The sequence below is a fragment of the Drosophila virilis genome, chromosome 3 (genome assembly GCF_030788295.1).
Source record: "Drosophila virilis strain 15010-1051.87 chromosome 3, Dvir_AGI_RSII-ME, whole genome shotgun sequence".
In the NCBI taxonomy this organism is placed as follows: domain Eukaryota; kingdom Metazoa; phylum Arthropoda; class Insecta; order Diptera; family Drosophilidae; genus Drosophila; species Drosophila virilis.
Window position 1 is genome coordinate 17,831,275 of NC_091545.1, and position 16,008 is coordinate 17,847,282.

The window sequence follows — 16,008 nt, forward strand, 5'->3', positions numbered from 1 at the left end:
TTGTCTAGGGCAGCATCTGTGCCGGAAACTGTCAATTATATCTTAGGCTACTTCACACTTTATATGCATACGAAAATCCACTCTTAATTAAGCAATTTAGTTTTAATAAAAACACAAATCAAATTCATAATTAAATTACTTTTACAGCAGGTTTCAAGCGCCTGAAACCCATAAAGGAAACCCGAATAGCTCGAAAATTGGTGCTAATTTATCAAAACTTTTGAAGGCAGCTCTTAGCACCTGATGTTTACCAATGAGGCCATGCTCATTTAAGTGGATAAACACGGTCATCATCATAGATAATACGCTTCAAAAATGTCAATTCAATAATAATAATGTGTGATGTGCGTAGATCGCAATTGGGCAGCTGATCAGGAGTTGATAATATTTGATTTGCACACTCGAATCGAATACTCAAATGAATCATGACCACCTACTCTATACTGACGTCACAGGTAAAACAAGACCAACACGAAGATATTGGGGTAGACAAGACTACGTCAGAGTCGGGGTAACGGCTGACCGGTTTTTGACTGACGGGCAGCCAGGCAGGCAGCAGCTAGACATGGCTATGGGCTAATGTTTAGCCGGCTTTTGGTTATACTCGTAGTCGCATTGTATAGTTATGTGTGTGTGTGTATGTTCGATATACACGAATCTGTAACACACGGCGTATGCGCAATGCATGCAAAATGATTGGAAGGCCGCCGCATAAATGAAATTTGGCGCAAACTCGCGAATTCTCTTTACCCCAAACCGGTTGCTCGCCTGAGAAAGTGCATTAAGGCAGTGCAGCCCCAGTGCAGCGTATAAAAAAATAAAAATGTAAATTGCAGATTTTGGCAACAACAAAGCTGACTGCAAATTTAGTTACACACCATGGCAGTTAAATACACCTTACACCTTAACTTGTACTGGTTCTTTATGCAGTCTTGCCATAGTTACGAGTATCCAGCAGCAGCAGTCGAATATTTGGCAACGACTTTTTGTGCTTGGCATGCCAAGACTGGAAAGCGCGCAGAAAGAGTGTGAATTGTATTGACTGCACAGCTGAACAAGACAACACGCACATCGTGTTTACATTCATCGTAGTTGCTTATTTGTCATGCCATCGATAATGTGACAACCAAGAGTGCGCATCGTACAGCTACTTAAGTCTGTATAAAGGTACTTATTTAAAGAAAATATTCAAGGGCTCTGACTCGTATAAGTTAAGTTGCCACAATACGAGCATCGCAAAATGCTTTCAAATGTACCTGCAACACATTTATTTAGAGACTGAAAAAGTACCTGATTAATAGTAAAAATATGCTATTTTTGATTATTATTATTATTATTATTATTATTATTATTATTATAATTATTATTATTATTTATGTTATTATTATCATTATAAATATAATCAGCTGTTATTATGAACAACCCATCTATATCCCAAATTAAACTAGCTTATTTAAGGTCCTTGTTTAAATCCTAACATTTCCTGGCTTTCGAATGCGAATTGTCGTTCTCAGTTTTCTGAATGAATAAGTGATCCATACATAGCTCATCTGCTGATATGATATATCAATCAATTGGTACATTTTATTTAACAATCATATGTATTAAGTAGTTATGGACAGAATCCACAAGCTCAAACCCCTTAAATTGTCTAAAAAAGCTCAAAAATATGCTCAAGTCAAAGTACAATTTAGCTTAGGCCATCAACGCGATCAACTTAAGTAGTTAAATGCTATATCATATTGTTCATATGACATCTTACTCTCTGCTCTCTGTTATTTTCGTTATTTTCTTTTCTCAACACACGCACAATTATTACAGTGGATTCTGTATTGCTTGACGTTACTTAAAAATTAAGTTACATTTTGTCAGTGGATGTGATATTTAATGCGCCTGCTGTTGATGTTGTGGCTGCTGCAGCTACCCCGTACCCTGAGAGAACGAGTATTCATGAGTGGTTGGTTGGTTAGTTGGTTGGTTGGTTGCCTGCTGCTGGCGTTACAAACGGTGGGCAACATTTCGCTCACTGCATAAAACCGGTGACCCACGTTGGGTCTGATTTAGTCGTTAGCGCGCGGGCAGCTTGATCACATCGTTTGCAATCGTAGATCGCATCCGTCAGATACAGACAGCTTGACACCTGCGGGAGGGCGGCTTTCGTTTTGATATCGGTTCACCAATGTGTTTATCCCATTTATTGGTATTTGCGAAAAGTTCCTTAACACACCCATCAAAATTTTAAGCTGCATTGGCAAATTCATAATCTGAAAACTATAACGTTGTGCTTAAAAGAAAAAAAAAAAACATATTGTTTTTCCGATTCAGTTATAGTTTTAGGTAGCAATCTGTTCTTAGGCCCGTCGGTAAGTTGGATTTGTAGACAGTATCTTAGTATCACAACCCAAGAATGTTTTCGGCTAATTAACAACGGAAGTGTGACAGCGTTTGCAAATTACTAACTAAGCGAAGCTCGAACCTCTCTCCAAAAACTCAGTGTCGAGCTCGAGTGCACATTCTCAGTGCGGGCTCTGATAAAGCGTGATGAGTGAGTGAATGAAACTAGCTGAAACGTACTTTTGTAAATTTAAATTAATTGCATTTAAAATAAGCACAACAATGCGTTGAAATCATTGACCAAAATGAAATAGTGAACGAAAATAGAACAATCAGCATATAATAAAACCGAAGGCAATTGTGTAAAGCCTGAGCTATAACCGGAAAAGCTATAAGAAAATGGGATGAGTGTCAAATTAGCAAGTTCATCGCTAAACATGTTTTAAATTGTTTAAAACATTAATTTAATTAAATACTAGAAGCAAATACGTTAATCCTTACGAAAGCCAGCTTTAAGATGCTTAAGAGTTGTTTTTTTTTTCTTGTTTTAATGAAACCGGTTTCAGCAGGAAATAATTCTTTTAATTTTAGTATGATTTTAAATATAGCATCATTTTAAAAGAAACAACAATTTACGAATTAATGTGAAATTTACAAAAATTTTCAAATTTTCACATTTGTAAAATTTCCTCCAAAGTTAAAATCAAAGTTATAAAAAAAAAACAACCCGTAAAGGAAATTTATCAATTTCAACAATAAAAAATCCATCAATCATCCCTTTCGAAAGGTGTACGTCCTTCTCAGCAGGGATATCTGATAAATGCTGAGCGGTCAGCTTTGAGCTAAATATTGATTTGAAATATAATTAAAATGTCACTCATTTAGGCCTAATTGAAATGCTTAAATGTCGTTTTAAATCAGGTTTTGCAAAATAAAGCGGCATCAGTTACCAACTACAAGTCGTTAATATATAATCTGATATTTTGCAAATGAAAGAGAACTTATACAACAGCACAGCATTTTATTTGTAGTCTAGGCGTTCCAAATGACCGTTTAATTAAATTTATAAATATTTACGCGATAAATATTTAAATAGTGAGCTGACAGTACAGTTTGTGTTGACGGTAATGAAACGAACGGGCTCTTATTTCCCTTTTAAAAGATTTTGCTTGTAATTTACGCAGTTAAAAAACAATTACTTTTATGATTCATTGAATGCAACTATCTTTGACTAGAACAAAGCAATTGCGTTACGTTTTGCCAACTCTAAGTTCAGCAAATTTGAATAAATAAGTTTTAGACAAAATGCGGAGCAAGGCCAACAACTTGTTCAAGCTCAGAAGCTGCTGTTGATGCCGAGAAGCCGTCATCAGCCAACAGCGACCAATTGATATTGCGAACACGACGCTGACAAATGACTTTTGAATTTCAATCACAAATGCCACAACAGAAAGACCGCTAAGGCCGGACAGTAAACCTGGCGCATTGAACTCGCCCACGTCGCCCGATCTCAAGACTCTGGCACAATATGTCGCGTGCCGATCGAGTTTTAAGCTATTGTTTATAAGTATTTATTATTATTGTACTTCACGTGCACAACAGCCGATATATCGATTGTATATTTCAAGTTGTTTTGTTCTTTTTTTTCTTTTTTCATTCTATTTTATTGACGAAAACGAAATTTGCATTAAATAGTATTGCGCATTTGGGCAAAATCACTTTTGATTTGTGCTATGTCAGATGGAATTTATTAAACGTATAATGTCTTTGGCGGGCATACAAGTTTTTCTTGCCTCTGCTTTTGGCAAAAGGTTCGGTGCGAGTGACAACAACGCATCCAGTTTGAACCGGTTGCAGTTTCATTAATAAAACAAACTATGAAGTTTTTCATTTGCTTTATTTTATTTAAGTTTCGCATAAATTATTGAAGAATAAATTATCTTAAATATTTCTGCGAATTTTGCTTCAGGTAAATTCGGTACAACAACTAGAAAAAGTGCGTACGGTGACGGTTTTTTAAAAGTCATAAGATTTAACAAAAAATAAACAACTCAAATTTTATAGCGATACGTAAGACATGTATAGATTAGAAAGTTATCAAGTGCTGTGCCGGATTATCCGTGTTTTTTCATAGAATTTCAAATAACTTGCATAATTTTTTTGTACTTCTCGAAGATATGCCTGCACAACTATTTTCCATAGCCATTTGGTCGTGACTTCCGCATATCTCAGACCTGATTGCTGGGTACCACATAATCTTGGCTAGAACGCAAAACCAGCTGTACTTGGGAATTTGCATCGTTTCTACTTCCGCGCCAATGTGGGTGTGAGAAACGTAGCTCTTCGAAATTTTATTGTTTCGTAAAACCAAAATCAACGCGACAAACTTCGAGATGAATCAGTTGCGCGACCTTCTGCCACAGTTAACAACACAAGCACAAAATTTCTTGTAAGTGAGCGACTGCATTGCAAGTGCTTTGAATAATACACGTTCTATAGCATGCAAGCATCCAGTCGATTCTACAACTATAGTTGAATGTAGTACATATGTGTGGAAGTCAAGAAGTCAATTCGTACAATTGAATATAGTAATAATTGCACACACCACTCGCAAAACCGGAAAAAGTGTCGTAAGTCCACAAGTGTGCTTGGATTTGCCAAAATTTCCATTTCTCGCTTTTGGGAATCTGAGTCTGAGACTAGGGTTTTATCTTAGTTGAGATCTGGTGCCTAATAGCGGGGCAATAAAACTACAAATTGTACATGTCAGACGAAAATATTTTCTAATTAAGACATGGGCAATTGTTGTTTGCTGCTTGATGTTCAGCTAAATAATTGTCTTGTCTTTTAAAAGGGGTAACGGTAACAGCTAAATAACTAAGTATTTCAAACGCTAAATAAAATCACAACAAAGTCCAGTCCGAAACCACTCACAAGTGACAGTAAAATTGGCTGCAATTACAAAATGTTAGCACGTTTCATTCACGACAAGTTGCTGACGATGTTGTGCACACACTCACACTAACACACACACACACACGCACACACACACTTACACTCGCAAACCCACTCAAAGCCGACACAGAAAAGTCGGTGTATGCCCTCATGTGGCTCATATGACGGGGGCAACGATTCCGTCCCACTGAACTTGACATTGCGCTGGGTCTGCTTTTAATTTAGAAATATATCAAGCTATTTTCAGCTGCATTTGCTGTGCTTAGATAGATCGTGATCTCTATGGATAGTGTCAGCAATTAAATAACGTGCATTGTTGCGTGACTAGCCTTTGATTATAGTCCCACCACAAATGAGTTTTCGCTGCAATCCTCCGTTTTTTATTTGCTTTTTTTTTTAATGAATTTCTTTTTTTCTTCTCTCTTGGCCAGCAATGAGTAAAAATGGACACAACAATCCGGCGTTTGTCAGCGATCATGTGGACAATGTCAAGCAGCAGAGCGGCAACAAATATTCCCTGGAACTGGCGGAGAAGGGTGCCGCCAAGGATCCCGAATACAATCCCTACGAACATCGTGAGGTGCCACATCCAACAACGTAAGCCACATTAAACATGCCAAAAGCCACTCAAACCTAACATTTCTATGGCACCAATAGCAACTGGGAAACACTATTCCATTTGCTAAAGGGCTCTCTTGGCACAGGTATTCTGGCCATGCCGAATGCGTTTCGGAACTCCGGTTACGTAACGGGCTCCATAGGCACCATTGTGATTGGTTTTATATGCACCTACTGCATACACCAGCTGGTCAAAGCCGAATATGAACTGTGTCGGCGCAGGAAGGTGAGTTCATGCCAATTTGTATTTTTATTGACAGCACTATCTGACTGTTTATTTGCCACAGGTGCCCAGTATGAACTATCCGGCTGTGGCGGAGACGGCGCTGAGTGAAGGTCCCGCTTTCTTTAAAGCCTGTGCACCCTATATAGGCACCGTAGTGAATGTATTTCTGCTGATTTACCAGCTGGGCACCTGCTGTGTTTATGTGGTGTTTGTTGCGTCCAACATCAAGTCCATTGTAGATGCCGTCTGCGATACGAACATAGATGTGCGTCTCTGCATGATCATCATATTGATTCCGCTGATACTCATTAACTGGGTGCGCCAGTTAAAGTACCTGGCGCCCTTCTCCACACTGGCCAATTTCATAACTATGGTGTCCTTTGGCCTCATTTGCTACTATATATTTCGGGAGCCCGTCACAATTGATGGCAAAGAGGCCTTTGGCAAGCTGGAGAACTTTCCATTATTCTTTGGCACGGTTTTGTTCGCATTGGAGGCCATTGGCGTCATATTGCCGCTTGAGAATGAGATGAAGTCTCCACACAAGTTTGGCGGTTCCTGCGGCGTTCTAAATGTATCTATGGTATTGATTGTGTTCCTGTACGTTGGCATGGGCCTGTTCGGTTACCTGAACTATGGTTCCAGTGTGCTGGGCTCCATTACCCTAAATTTGCCGGAGCACGAGATGTAAATATACCTTTAACATTGCTATTGACATATACTAATGATTGTCTATCATTCTAATGTAGTCCAGCTCAGTGCGTTAAGGGCATGCTGGCCTTTGCCATCTATATCACACACGGTCTGGCCTGTTATGTGGCCATCGACATCACCTGGAACGATTACGTTGGCAAGAAGCTAGGTCCACAGCGTAACAAGCTATTCTGGGAATATGCAGTGCGTACGGGCCTTGTGCTGATCACGTGTAAGTAGCTAAATAATAAGCTAATGAGCCAACAAAGATTTATAAACATGTGATCGTCTTGTAGTTCTCCTGGCCGTAGCCATACCCAATTTGGAGCTCTTTATTTCGCTATTTGGCGCTCTGTGCTTATCCGCGCTGGGATTGGCCTTTCCAGCTCTGATTCAAATATGCACGCACTGGTACGAAACAAGCGGTATGAGCAAGGGCTGGCTGCTGTTAAGTGAGTATTAAAGACGAAGTCTTTAAAGTATATGAACATAATTATTTACAATTTATTCTTAGGCAACTTTGTGCTAATTATTGTGGGCATTCTTGGTCTTGTAATTGGCACGTATACCTCTCTCAAGGAGATTGTGCTCACATTCACTGAATAACTGAATATTTTACAATTGTTTTTAGTCATAAATTTGTTATTTTTTTCCTTCGAATTTGCCGTCACGCATTTCAGTTGTCGTACAAGCAAAGTATTATGCACAAAATATCCAATACTAAATCGTTAAAAATTCTCATCCTCAAAAAAAAGAGTGGATTAAGACGAGGTGTTGCAAAGTTAAACTTGAATACTTTTAAAATTTGATCAAATTTGTGATATTTTTAAGCAGTGTGCCCAAAAATGTTTACATACGCATATTTTATCGTATGTTCATAATTTATAACTACATAGCTGATTAAGTTCTAAGTCGTATCTTTATAAGGATTATTTAAAATACGATAACAACAGACAAGCAATTGAAACTCATTGCCATATTATAAAATCAACAATTATTCATGTCAACAGTCTTTATATAATCCGTCAAAGTCAGACAAAGACGCTTGACCCCATCAACAAGTTTTTCCTTGTTGTAGAAACCTATAGTTATACGAAAGAACTGCTGTCCCTTGCCCTCTTCTACAGCGAAACGTGAACCTCCAATGAATGTAATCCTTTCACGCTCCATACAATATTCCATGAAATCGAGCGCTTTTAATTGATCCGGCAAACGTATCCATATAAAAAATCCTCCACTAGGCGGCACAAAATGGCAGCTTTTGGGTAACTCCGACTTCAGTATTTCAATGGTCGCCAACATCCGCTCTTTGTATGCTTCGTGGAGCCGTGCAATGTGAGATTGCGCCAACTGCAGCTCAAACAGACTAGCCACAATGCCAGCTGTGTAGTTGTTGAAACCACCACCGCTCTGAATGATTCCACTGCTATCTAGAAGCGGTTTGACACGTGGTGGCACCTCCAGCCATCCTAGGCGCACACCAGGTCCAATAAGTTTCGAAAAGCTGCCATTGGAAATGACATTGCCGACAAAATCCGCATCAGTACGCGCGTCACAGGATATTAGACGATCAATTGAGGGTTTTTCGCCATAATGGAGAATGTTGTAGACGTCGTCGCACAGTACTAAAAAGTCATATTTGCGTGCCAACTGCACAATTCCATGACAAACAGCTAAAAATGGAGTGCACAGAAATGATAAGATACTGTCATTATCTCTATTAACAACTCATCTCATCTTTTGTACTCACCCGGTGAAAACAATATGCCAGTAGGATTATGGTAAGTGGGAATCGTATAATAAATAGCCCAAAATTCCTTGTTCTTTGATTTAAAATGACGCCCTCTTACTTTTTCATCTAGATCATCAAGATCCACGCCATCGTCATTCAGCTTAAGTGGAACGATTTTAAGACTCGTAAAGTGTCTCATGCTGTCCAATGCAATCATATATGTGTACTCATCCACAAAGATATAACCGCTAAAGTCAATCAGAGTAGAGAGCACGAAATGTAAGCCTTGCGTTGCGCCAGTTGTCATTATCAAGTCCTCGCTAAAAGGAAGCACATTCAAAACAATTCAGTGCAATGCATTCCATCCTTAGTACGATTACCAGTTAACGGAGTTGGTGTACATCTCGCTGAAGAACTTGGCAACTTCTTTGCGTATCTCATAAGTTCCACTTGTTGGTCCATATTGAAAGATCAGAGAATTGTTGGACTTCTTTTCGTGTTCCTGGGTATGTACAAAGATAACTTTGATTAAAATTGTAATCTCATAATGATAAGAGTAGCTGAGATCTCACCAAGCAATGGGCAGTAGCCTGTTGAAAAATATCACAGCAGGGCTCCAATAGATCTGGGCCAGGGGCACCTACGCTTAGATTTAAAAGATTCGGGTTGTACACATTCCAAGCGGTGCCATCAAAAAGATGCTTATGCATCAGCTCTTTATTCTGACGTGACATTTAAATATGCTATCTTTCAGACAAACGAAGTTAAAGTGATTAGTGCCAAACGAAATGTTAACATAACATCGGTACGTCGATTTTTGTTCTTTCTGTTTTATCGATCTTTTCCCGATGTTTATCAATGTTTTCCCATTATTGAGCGAAAACAGCGGTTAAAGCAATAGAAATTCAAAATAATACTTTTTTCTTAAAGTATGGCGGGGTTTTGACAGTGATATTGTGATAAATACCGTGATTGTGATAAATAACGACAATAGCATATGATATCCTGCACGTACGAATTAATCGTCCTTGTAGCGTAACATAAGTGTTATTTAATTATTGTTTTTTTCGTGGTTCGGCCGCATAAGGCACTCGCGAATAAATATGAACCAGGATTTCACTGTCATACGGATAGATGCCATCTTGAGTCAAGAGTTTTAGGGCGATACATTTGAGTAACCATTTGTGCAAGCTTTACCCACACAATGTTTGCCAGTTACAACGAAACGCATGCGTTAACTATTCGCAGTGCTCGTGCCATTTACCACTCACAACGAGCCGGCAACATCAGCTGTTAGTGAAATTGTTTTGGAAAATTCGTACAACATGGAAAAAGAGCAGCCAACAACAAGCGCTAATGCAGCTCAAGCAAAGGATCAGGATCACAACCCCTTACTCGACTCACCAATGCGGGGGCCAACATTGTCAACTTCAACATCCAGTTTCGAGGCGCTAGCACACGCTCATGATCCGAATCTCAGCAAACTGGCCACGAAGATGTTCCAAAAAACCGAAGAATATATAACACACGAGCTTAATGCGCCGCTAGAGGACTATAAATTGCTCGAGGAAATGAACAAGGCAACCATAGCCAAGTATAAAGACATGCGTCAAATTGCCGAAAACCTTAACGTATCCACCAACGAACTGTGCGGCAAATTTCAACAGTTGGCACCGCTCATGCAGCAAATCGATGAAATATCGGACACAGTGGACAAGTTGGAGGCGGCTGCTTACAAGTTGGATGCATATAGCATAGCGTTGGAGAATCGGGTTAAGTGTGTGCTGCAGCGCAAATCGAGTCAGCACGCAGGGCAATGATCATGACTTTTCCGAAAAGCATTACTAGTACATTTATTACAATAGAATTTAAGTTTTACCCAAGTAACAGTTTAAATATAATCGCTATTACATTAAGAAATATCAGTGGAACTGCAAAGTGGGAAATATGGACACGTGTTAGTCTTGTGGACATATAAGTATATATATGGCAACTCACTCTTGGCAACTGTGCGAATTGAGCGAATGAGATTTAAGACTTGATCCTTGGCACTGGGCGCTCCGAAATCCTGCTGACCGGCGTGCCGGCCCCAGCCAACTGTAAGTGCATTGCATTGGGTCAGTTGTAGGAAGATTTTGACTGCAATAACTTACATTTAGCCAGGAAACGTTCCTCGTGCAAAATGCAAACTGCATTCAGGCAAAGCAGCGAGGCCTCAATCAGTGTCCACAGTGTAAACATTTTTTTCAACTACTTAAAAGAAAATAAAATAAAATAACTAAATAATTGTTGACGTCAGTTTCAAAGCCACACTTGCCAATCACTAAAAGACGCGCACAAACAGCTGTTGGATTTCTGGGGTGACCATCCATTGCCAGTGCAAAAAGATTTTCCAACACCGCCTTATTCTCTGCTGCTGGTCGCGTCAAGTTGTTTACGTTTTTTGTATTTTGTTTAAATAATAGAAGAAAAAAAGGAAGTTAAAATGCCGTCCTTTGCGAAGGTTATTGTGTTGCTAGCCTCTCTAGCGACATTCTGTTATACGTTTTACGTGGTCAGAAAATTAACGATTTTTCTTTCCGAACCGCGTTCTATTTCAAATGCGCACACTTGGATCTTTAATTTATTGGACAATAAGTCACGATTGGAAACCGCCTATGGGCCAATTGTAATGGACACCCTCTATGTGATTGGATTCATATTTCAGCACAGCTTCCTCAAGTCAGCATTCGTAAAGAATCTGCTGCGTAAATTGCATTTGGCTCCCGCGGAGCGAACTATTTATACTCTGACATCATCGTTTTGTTTACATGTGCGTACAAGAATCATAAAATAGCCTTGAATTTGCGTATAGACATATGCTCACTATTCGTTTAGTATCTCGTACAAAACTGGCTGCCAGCTCAGTCTATTGTGCTCTGGCAGATCAATGTGGATGAGAGCGCACCGCTCTGGTGGACTTTTGTGATAACTCATGCACTATGCTGGACAGTCATTTACGGTGGCACCTTCATAATGGATCCGGTGGAATTGCTGGGCGTCAAGCAGACCTACTATGATCTACATAACTACTCGGAGCCCTTAGCGTATAAGTCGCTTGAGTTGCGCAATCTCTATTCACATGTGCGCCATCCATCCTTCGTTGGATTCACTCTAATTCTGTTTGTCACCAATGTAATGAGCCTTGATCGGCTGCTGCTCGCTGTCCTGCTTACTACGTACATGTACGTAGCTTGGTCTACTGATGACACTGATGTCGCCTACCAGCAGAAGCAGCTGCAGCGTAAAAAACTCGGCTTGAAGGCTCATTAGGGGCATCATGCACTTGATCTTGAACAATAACTCCCTCCTAGTTTAGTCTTTAACTATAACCACATACCTTTTTATATTCTCGTACCTAATAAACTACTAACTCATTTAAACCACCGATGAAGCAAATGTGCCTCATCTATCCTTTGACGGAATCACAAGTACAAATTGATCGTCATCGTCTTGGGCTTAAGCCATAACTCATTCTTTGTTAAGAATATACTTATAACAACGTACGTTTATTTTCTCGTAACCTAATGTAACTAATAAAGTTTTAGCTCATTCGCACCACCGACGGATCAAATGGCTGTCCTTTAAATGGCGAACCTTCCGCATCCCACGCTTTTCGCAAGCGTTCTATTGTTTCGACCTGCTCTGGGCTTGTTGGGTGTAGAGCGTTTTGTTGTTTGTCCGCTGCCATTTGCTGTACTCGCAGCTTCTCAATGGCAACTTGCGAGTCCTGTGGGAGCTCATCTATGTAGCGTTCGCAGTCGAGTTTCTTGATATCGATGTCATCGTCACCCTCAAACAGGCGCTCCCACCATCGCTCCTTCGCTTTGTCTACAAATGTTATCGTTTAAAGGGACGTTCTTCGTTTACTTCGAAATGCTTACCACAGCAGATCAGCAGTCGGCCATTTTCTATGGACCACATGACATCATTCTGCCGTATACGCTGACTTAGCGTTCCTTCTAAGATTACCTGCGCTGGTGCACTTTTACTGCTCACCTTGATATGCTGTGCTTTGATATCGATGCACAGTTGTTTGGCAGTTTTAAGACCGGGTGGCAGCTGGACCTGCACTTCCAAATCCTTTAGGGTTTGCGACCAACAGTGATGCTCGAATGCAGCACCGTTCTTAAAGTCGCCGGGTTCAAATCCCCGACTAACATCGCTAGCAGCCCTACTTGGCTCAGTCTGACTATTAGGAGGCGTCTGTTCATCAGTCTCCACAGACACTTCCTGAATGGCAGGCGGCGCATTTTCCCCAGTGTCTTCAATTCCGCTTTCCGCGCTCATAGTTTGCAGCCAACAGTCGGGGTCGTAGCGCTGCATGGCGCCATAGAGAATTTGATCCCGCAATCCTTTCGGAAACCCGATTTTGTCTTCTGGATCTTTCTTGGTATGGTAAAAGTCGGTACTGCAAAATATCTTGATGTTACCCTATCCAGTTTATCAATTAAATACTTTGTTACTTGCGTCTCAAAAAACCAAATATTGCGTCCAAGAATCCAGTAATGGTTTTCCGCTCCTGTAATATTTCCATTAACATAGCATCGCTTCGCTGAAAGTCCATTTTCAATTCTTTCCCAAATTGTATGAAAAAAATAAATATGGCTTGAACAGCCAGTGCTGGAAAAGACCATCATAAGTGTCGGGAATGGCTAAAATGAGTGAAGCAGCTAAGGGGCGCGCATTTTAAATAGTGTTTCCTGTTTACTGTTTGTTGATGAAATATATAGACAATATATATAAATTTTCTTCAAGTCATTTTATTTTTACGGCTTAAATGCTAAATAAAAATTGATCAGCAATTAGAGCTTTTCTAATGTATTCAACTTAATTTAAGGTGGTAGGTAGTACTCCAAGCGCACACATTGACCAGTTTTTCTCTAAAATAGATTAATATTAAAAAGCATTGTAATAAGCACAATTTATAATTTGTGCTAACCTTTCTCTATCGACCAAATGCCAAAAACATCATCCTCTGGCTTGTGCTGACTCCCGTTTTTGGTGATATCCGTAGACTGTTTGTCAACAATAATCTTTTGCTCCCCGTTTGTGTCCTGCAATTTTAGGTTACACTGTTTGCTGAAATCTTCAAGCTGTTCGTCAGTTAGTGGCGGGACCACAAGCGGCAGCAAACTGAAATTTGAATAAGAACAGTTTAAACTCCCACTCAACTAATTATATTGATCATTTTACCCTTTTAGGACGGGGGCTGAGTGTATATTCAAGGGATCCAGCCTGTTCATGAGAAACTCTCGCTCAAATACCCAAGAGCGCGGCTTTTTTGGACACTCGCCAAACACCAATGTGAGCGCCAGATCCACGCCCGAGTGAATGAGCAGCGCTCGCATAGTTTTTGATATCTTTGATTTATTAAGTGTCGAGAAATCCACTGGCTTGAGCTTTGAGTTCTATAAATACAGATAAATATAGTAAGGGTTCAGAATTTATATAGCAGCTACATACCATATCCAATTCCTCTTTGTACATACGCTTCATTCGGCTCAGCATGCCGAAGGTCTGCAGCATTTTTGTAGCCCAATAGCTTGCGCCACGACGCCTCTCATCATCCGCATTCGAATTCTCTGTTAGTTGTACGAAGGCTACAAACAAATTCTCAATGTAACCCTGCATGGCCAGCAGCCGAAAGAGACCCTGGGTGGCCTCAATGACGAGGTCCTCATCCTCGCTGTGGCTGAGGCCAGCACCAAGTAAATAGTTCATTTTAAGTATACCCGTCATGTATATGTCTAGCAAATCCTTCATTGATGACGTTTGGCGTTTTACAGCTGTGCCCAGCTCGGTAACCACAGTATCCATAATCTCTCTAGTAGTTTTCAGCTTCCTCGAGGAGCAATAAACTCGTATCTTGTTGAACTCCGCACTGGGCTTCAGTTTGCTGACCGACTTCAGCTTTTGGGCACCTTTTAACTGGCACTCCAATGCCAAGTCAAACATTTCAAACAAAATCTCCAGCTCATTTTGAAATTTCGCCTTATCCTTACGCTGCAGCTTCGGGGCATCCAAATTGCTCATGCTCTCGCATTGTGGTAGCCAGTAAAAGTTTCGCAACCATTCCAAACAGTGTGCAGCTGTGTGACGCAGCACCACCGTTGGCGGCAACTCCTGACCATGGGCACACAAGTGTCTCAAGTCGACGATGAAGGATTGCAGGCCGAGTTGCCGTGCCGTGGTGTACATGCTGCTGATGTTGTAGTTTTGCATGATCGAGGACATGAAATTAAAAAAGCGCGTAAAGGCGCTGGCATACGTTGGCTGTATGTTGGTACTACCCTGCTTATCCTCCAGCTGGGCCCTGACCAGCACCGCAGTGGCTAGCACAGAAGCCGGACAGAGACTGCCTCGACGCAGGTTCCATATTCGCATCTGGCTGAGAGCCTTCCGACAATTTGCGGGCGTCGTTTGCTTTGCAAACAACCATTCGTACACGGTGCTAAACTCTGTGCTGCAATTAGATTGTCAAATGTAAGAGACTCTTCCTGGGACAAATAATAACACAAAACGCACGTGTCGCGCCAAGGTGTGACCACCATTCTCTTTTTGGCAGGCGAAGACACTGGGGCAGCAGTTGGAGAATCTTCGGCATGTTTTCTTTTCGCACTGGGCTTTTTATTATTAGGCAAGAGCATAGTTCTAGTTTTTATTATTATTATTCAAGCGCGTCAAAGAACTTGTGGAGTCGCCACTGTAACGACATTAACGATACACAATTGTGGCTGCGCTCCGATAGTATTAACATACGGAAAATTAAAGGTAGCCCGGTAATTATCTGATCTTTAATAAAATAATAGTAAGATAAAATTCATATTTCATATATATTTCTATATATGATATATTTATATGCATAAATATTCCCAATATATATCGTGCTTGTTCAATTAATTTTCATGCTTGCGATATATCGCAGTAAAAGTTATCGACTTGCGTCCATCTTTAGTTGTGGGCAGTTACCCATCGCTAATTCAGTAAAAGTGCAGTGTTGCAAGGTGCAAGAACAAGAAGTTTTTATTTTATTCGCAATATGCTTAAGAATGTATATTTGTTGATGAAATAGCGTTTTAATATATCTATGTGAGTTTATAGTGAATATAAAATACACCACAACGTGAAGACACGTCCAAGACACAATTTTCCCGCCGGCACAATACGCGAGCATTTTTTCCCACGACACCTGCAAAATTTGCTTACACATGCATGTCGTCTACAACAACAACAATATTAACAACTTGGATATATTTAATCCTGATTACATCGATGGACCGTTGACGTCTAAAAAGATGATAATTGGTTCGTTTTCAATGTTTGTGATATTTTCATACCTCAAACTTCTCTACATACTCGTGGCAATCTATCTGGCTCTGCACCACGTCCACTAAGAAAAACAAAAAAA

At 40.2% G+C, this 16,008-nt stretch overlaps 8 protein-coding genes across 10 annotated transcripts; 4 read left to right on the top strand and 4 right to left on the bottom strand.

Moving 5' to 3' along the window:
• The first annotated feature begins 2,059 nt into the window (after positions 1–2,059).
• On the top strand, positions 2,060–7,827 carry LOC6623534 (proton-coupled amino acid transporter-like protein CG1139). 2 transcript variants are annotated; one of them, XM_002047764.3, is made up of 7 exons: positions 2,060–2,363; positions 5,721–5,886; positions 5,947–6,133; positions 6,195–6,820; positions 6,883–7,058; positions 7,123–7,278; positions 7,341–7,827. In XM_002047764.3, the coding sequence occupies exons 2-7, from the start codon at positions 5,723–5,725 to the stop codon at positions 7,430–7,432; spliced, it is 1,401 nt and encodes a 466-aa protein (XP_002047800.1). In that variant the 5' UTR covers positions 2,060–2,363; positions 5,721–5,722; the 3' UTR covers positions 7,433–7,827. The 2 variants fall into 2 exon arrangements, with proteins under 2 accessions (XP_002047800.1, XP_015031375.1); XM_015175889.3 differs by lacking the exon at positions 2,060–2,363 and adding an exon at positions 2,416–2,545.
• Positions 7,300–9,452, bottom strand: LOC6623377 (2-aminoadipate transaminase). Its single transcript, XM_032435231.2, has 4 exons — positions 9,131–9,452; positions 8,939–9,060; positions 8,577–8,878; positions 7,300–8,499 (listed from the first exon to the last, which is right to left on the bottom strand). The coding sequence occupies exons 1-4, from the start codon at positions 9,290–9,292 to the stop codon at positions 7,814–7,816; spliced, it is 1,272 nt and encodes a 423-aa protein (XP_032291122.1). The 5' UTR covers positions 9,293–9,452; the 3' UTR covers positions 7,300–7,813.
• Positions 9,453–9,603: 151 nt separating this feature from the next.
• On the top strand, positions 9,604–10,555 carry Blos2 (biogenesis of lysosome-related organelles complex 1 subunit 2). Its single transcript, XM_032435234.2, has one exon. The coding sequence runs from the start codon at positions 9,884–9,886 to the stop codon at positions 10,376–10,378; it is 495 nt and encodes a 164-aa protein (XP_032291125.1). The 5' UTR covers positions 9,604–9,883; the 3' UTR covers positions 10,379–10,555.
• Positions 10,386–10,869, bottom strand: LOC6623500 (immediate early response 3-interacting protein 1). Its single transcript, XM_002047767.4, has 3 exons — positions 10,712–10,869; positions 10,557–10,655; positions 10,386–10,489 (listed from the first exon to the last, which is right to left on the bottom strand). The coding sequence occupies exons 1-3, from the start codon at positions 10,797–10,799 to the stop codon at positions 10,434–10,436; spliced, it is 243 nt and encodes an 80-aa protein (XP_002047803.1). The 5' UTR covers positions 10,800–10,869; the 3' UTR covers positions 10,386–10,433.
• Positions 10,870–10,941: 72 nt separating this feature from the next.
• Positions 10,942–12,162, top strand: LOC6623575 (nurim homolog). The gene is made up of 2 exons (XM_002047768.4): positions 10,942–11,370; positions 11,436–12,162. The coding sequence occupies exons 1-2, from the start codon at positions 11,044–11,046 to the stop codon at positions 11,868–11,870; spliced, it is 762 nt and encodes a 253-aa protein (XP_002047804.1). The 5' UTR covers positions 10,942–11,043; the 3' UTR covers positions 11,871–12,162.
• Positions 12,088–13,262, bottom strand: LOC6623608 (nudC domain-containing protein 3). Of its 2 annotated transcripts, none has more exons than XM_032435232.2 (3): positions 13,068–13,262; positions 12,482–13,008; positions 12,088–12,428 (listed from the first exon to the last, which is right to left on the bottom strand). In XM_032435232.2, the coding sequence occupies exons 1-3, from the start codon at positions 13,235–13,237 to the stop codon at positions 12,142–12,144; spliced, it is 984 nt and encodes a 327-aa protein (XP_032291123.1). In that variant the 5' UTR covers positions 13,238–13,262; the 3' UTR covers positions 12,088–12,141. The 2 variants fall into 2 exon arrangements, with proteins under 2 accessions (XP_032291123.1, XP_002047805.1); XM_002047769.4 differs by having other exon boundaries at positions 13,064–13,214.
• Positions 13,263–13,340: 78 nt separating this feature from the next.
• Positions 13,341–15,412, bottom strand: LOC6623644 (uncharacterized). Its single transcript, XM_002047770.4, has 5 exons — positions 15,126–15,412; positions 14,064–15,063; positions 13,794–14,008; positions 13,540–13,733; positions 13,341–13,480 (listed from the first exon to the last, which is right to left on the bottom strand). Exons 1-5 carry the CDS (start codon positions 15,245–15,247, stop codon positions 13,428–13,430), a joined length of 1,584 nt encoding a protein of 527 aa, XP_002047806.1. The 5' UTR covers positions 15,248–15,412; the 3' UTR covers positions 13,341–13,427.
• Positions 15,413–15,575: 163 nt separating this feature from the next.
• LOC116649766 (uncharacterized) lies at positions 15,576–15,994 on the top strand. Its single transcript, XM_032435235.2, has one exon. The coding sequence runs from the start codon at positions 15,809–15,811 to the stop codon at positions 15,992–15,994; it is 186 nt and encodes a 61-aa protein (XP_032291126.1). The 5' UTR covers positions 15,576–15,808.
• The last annotated feature ends 14 nt before the right edge of the window (positions 15,995–16,008 follow it).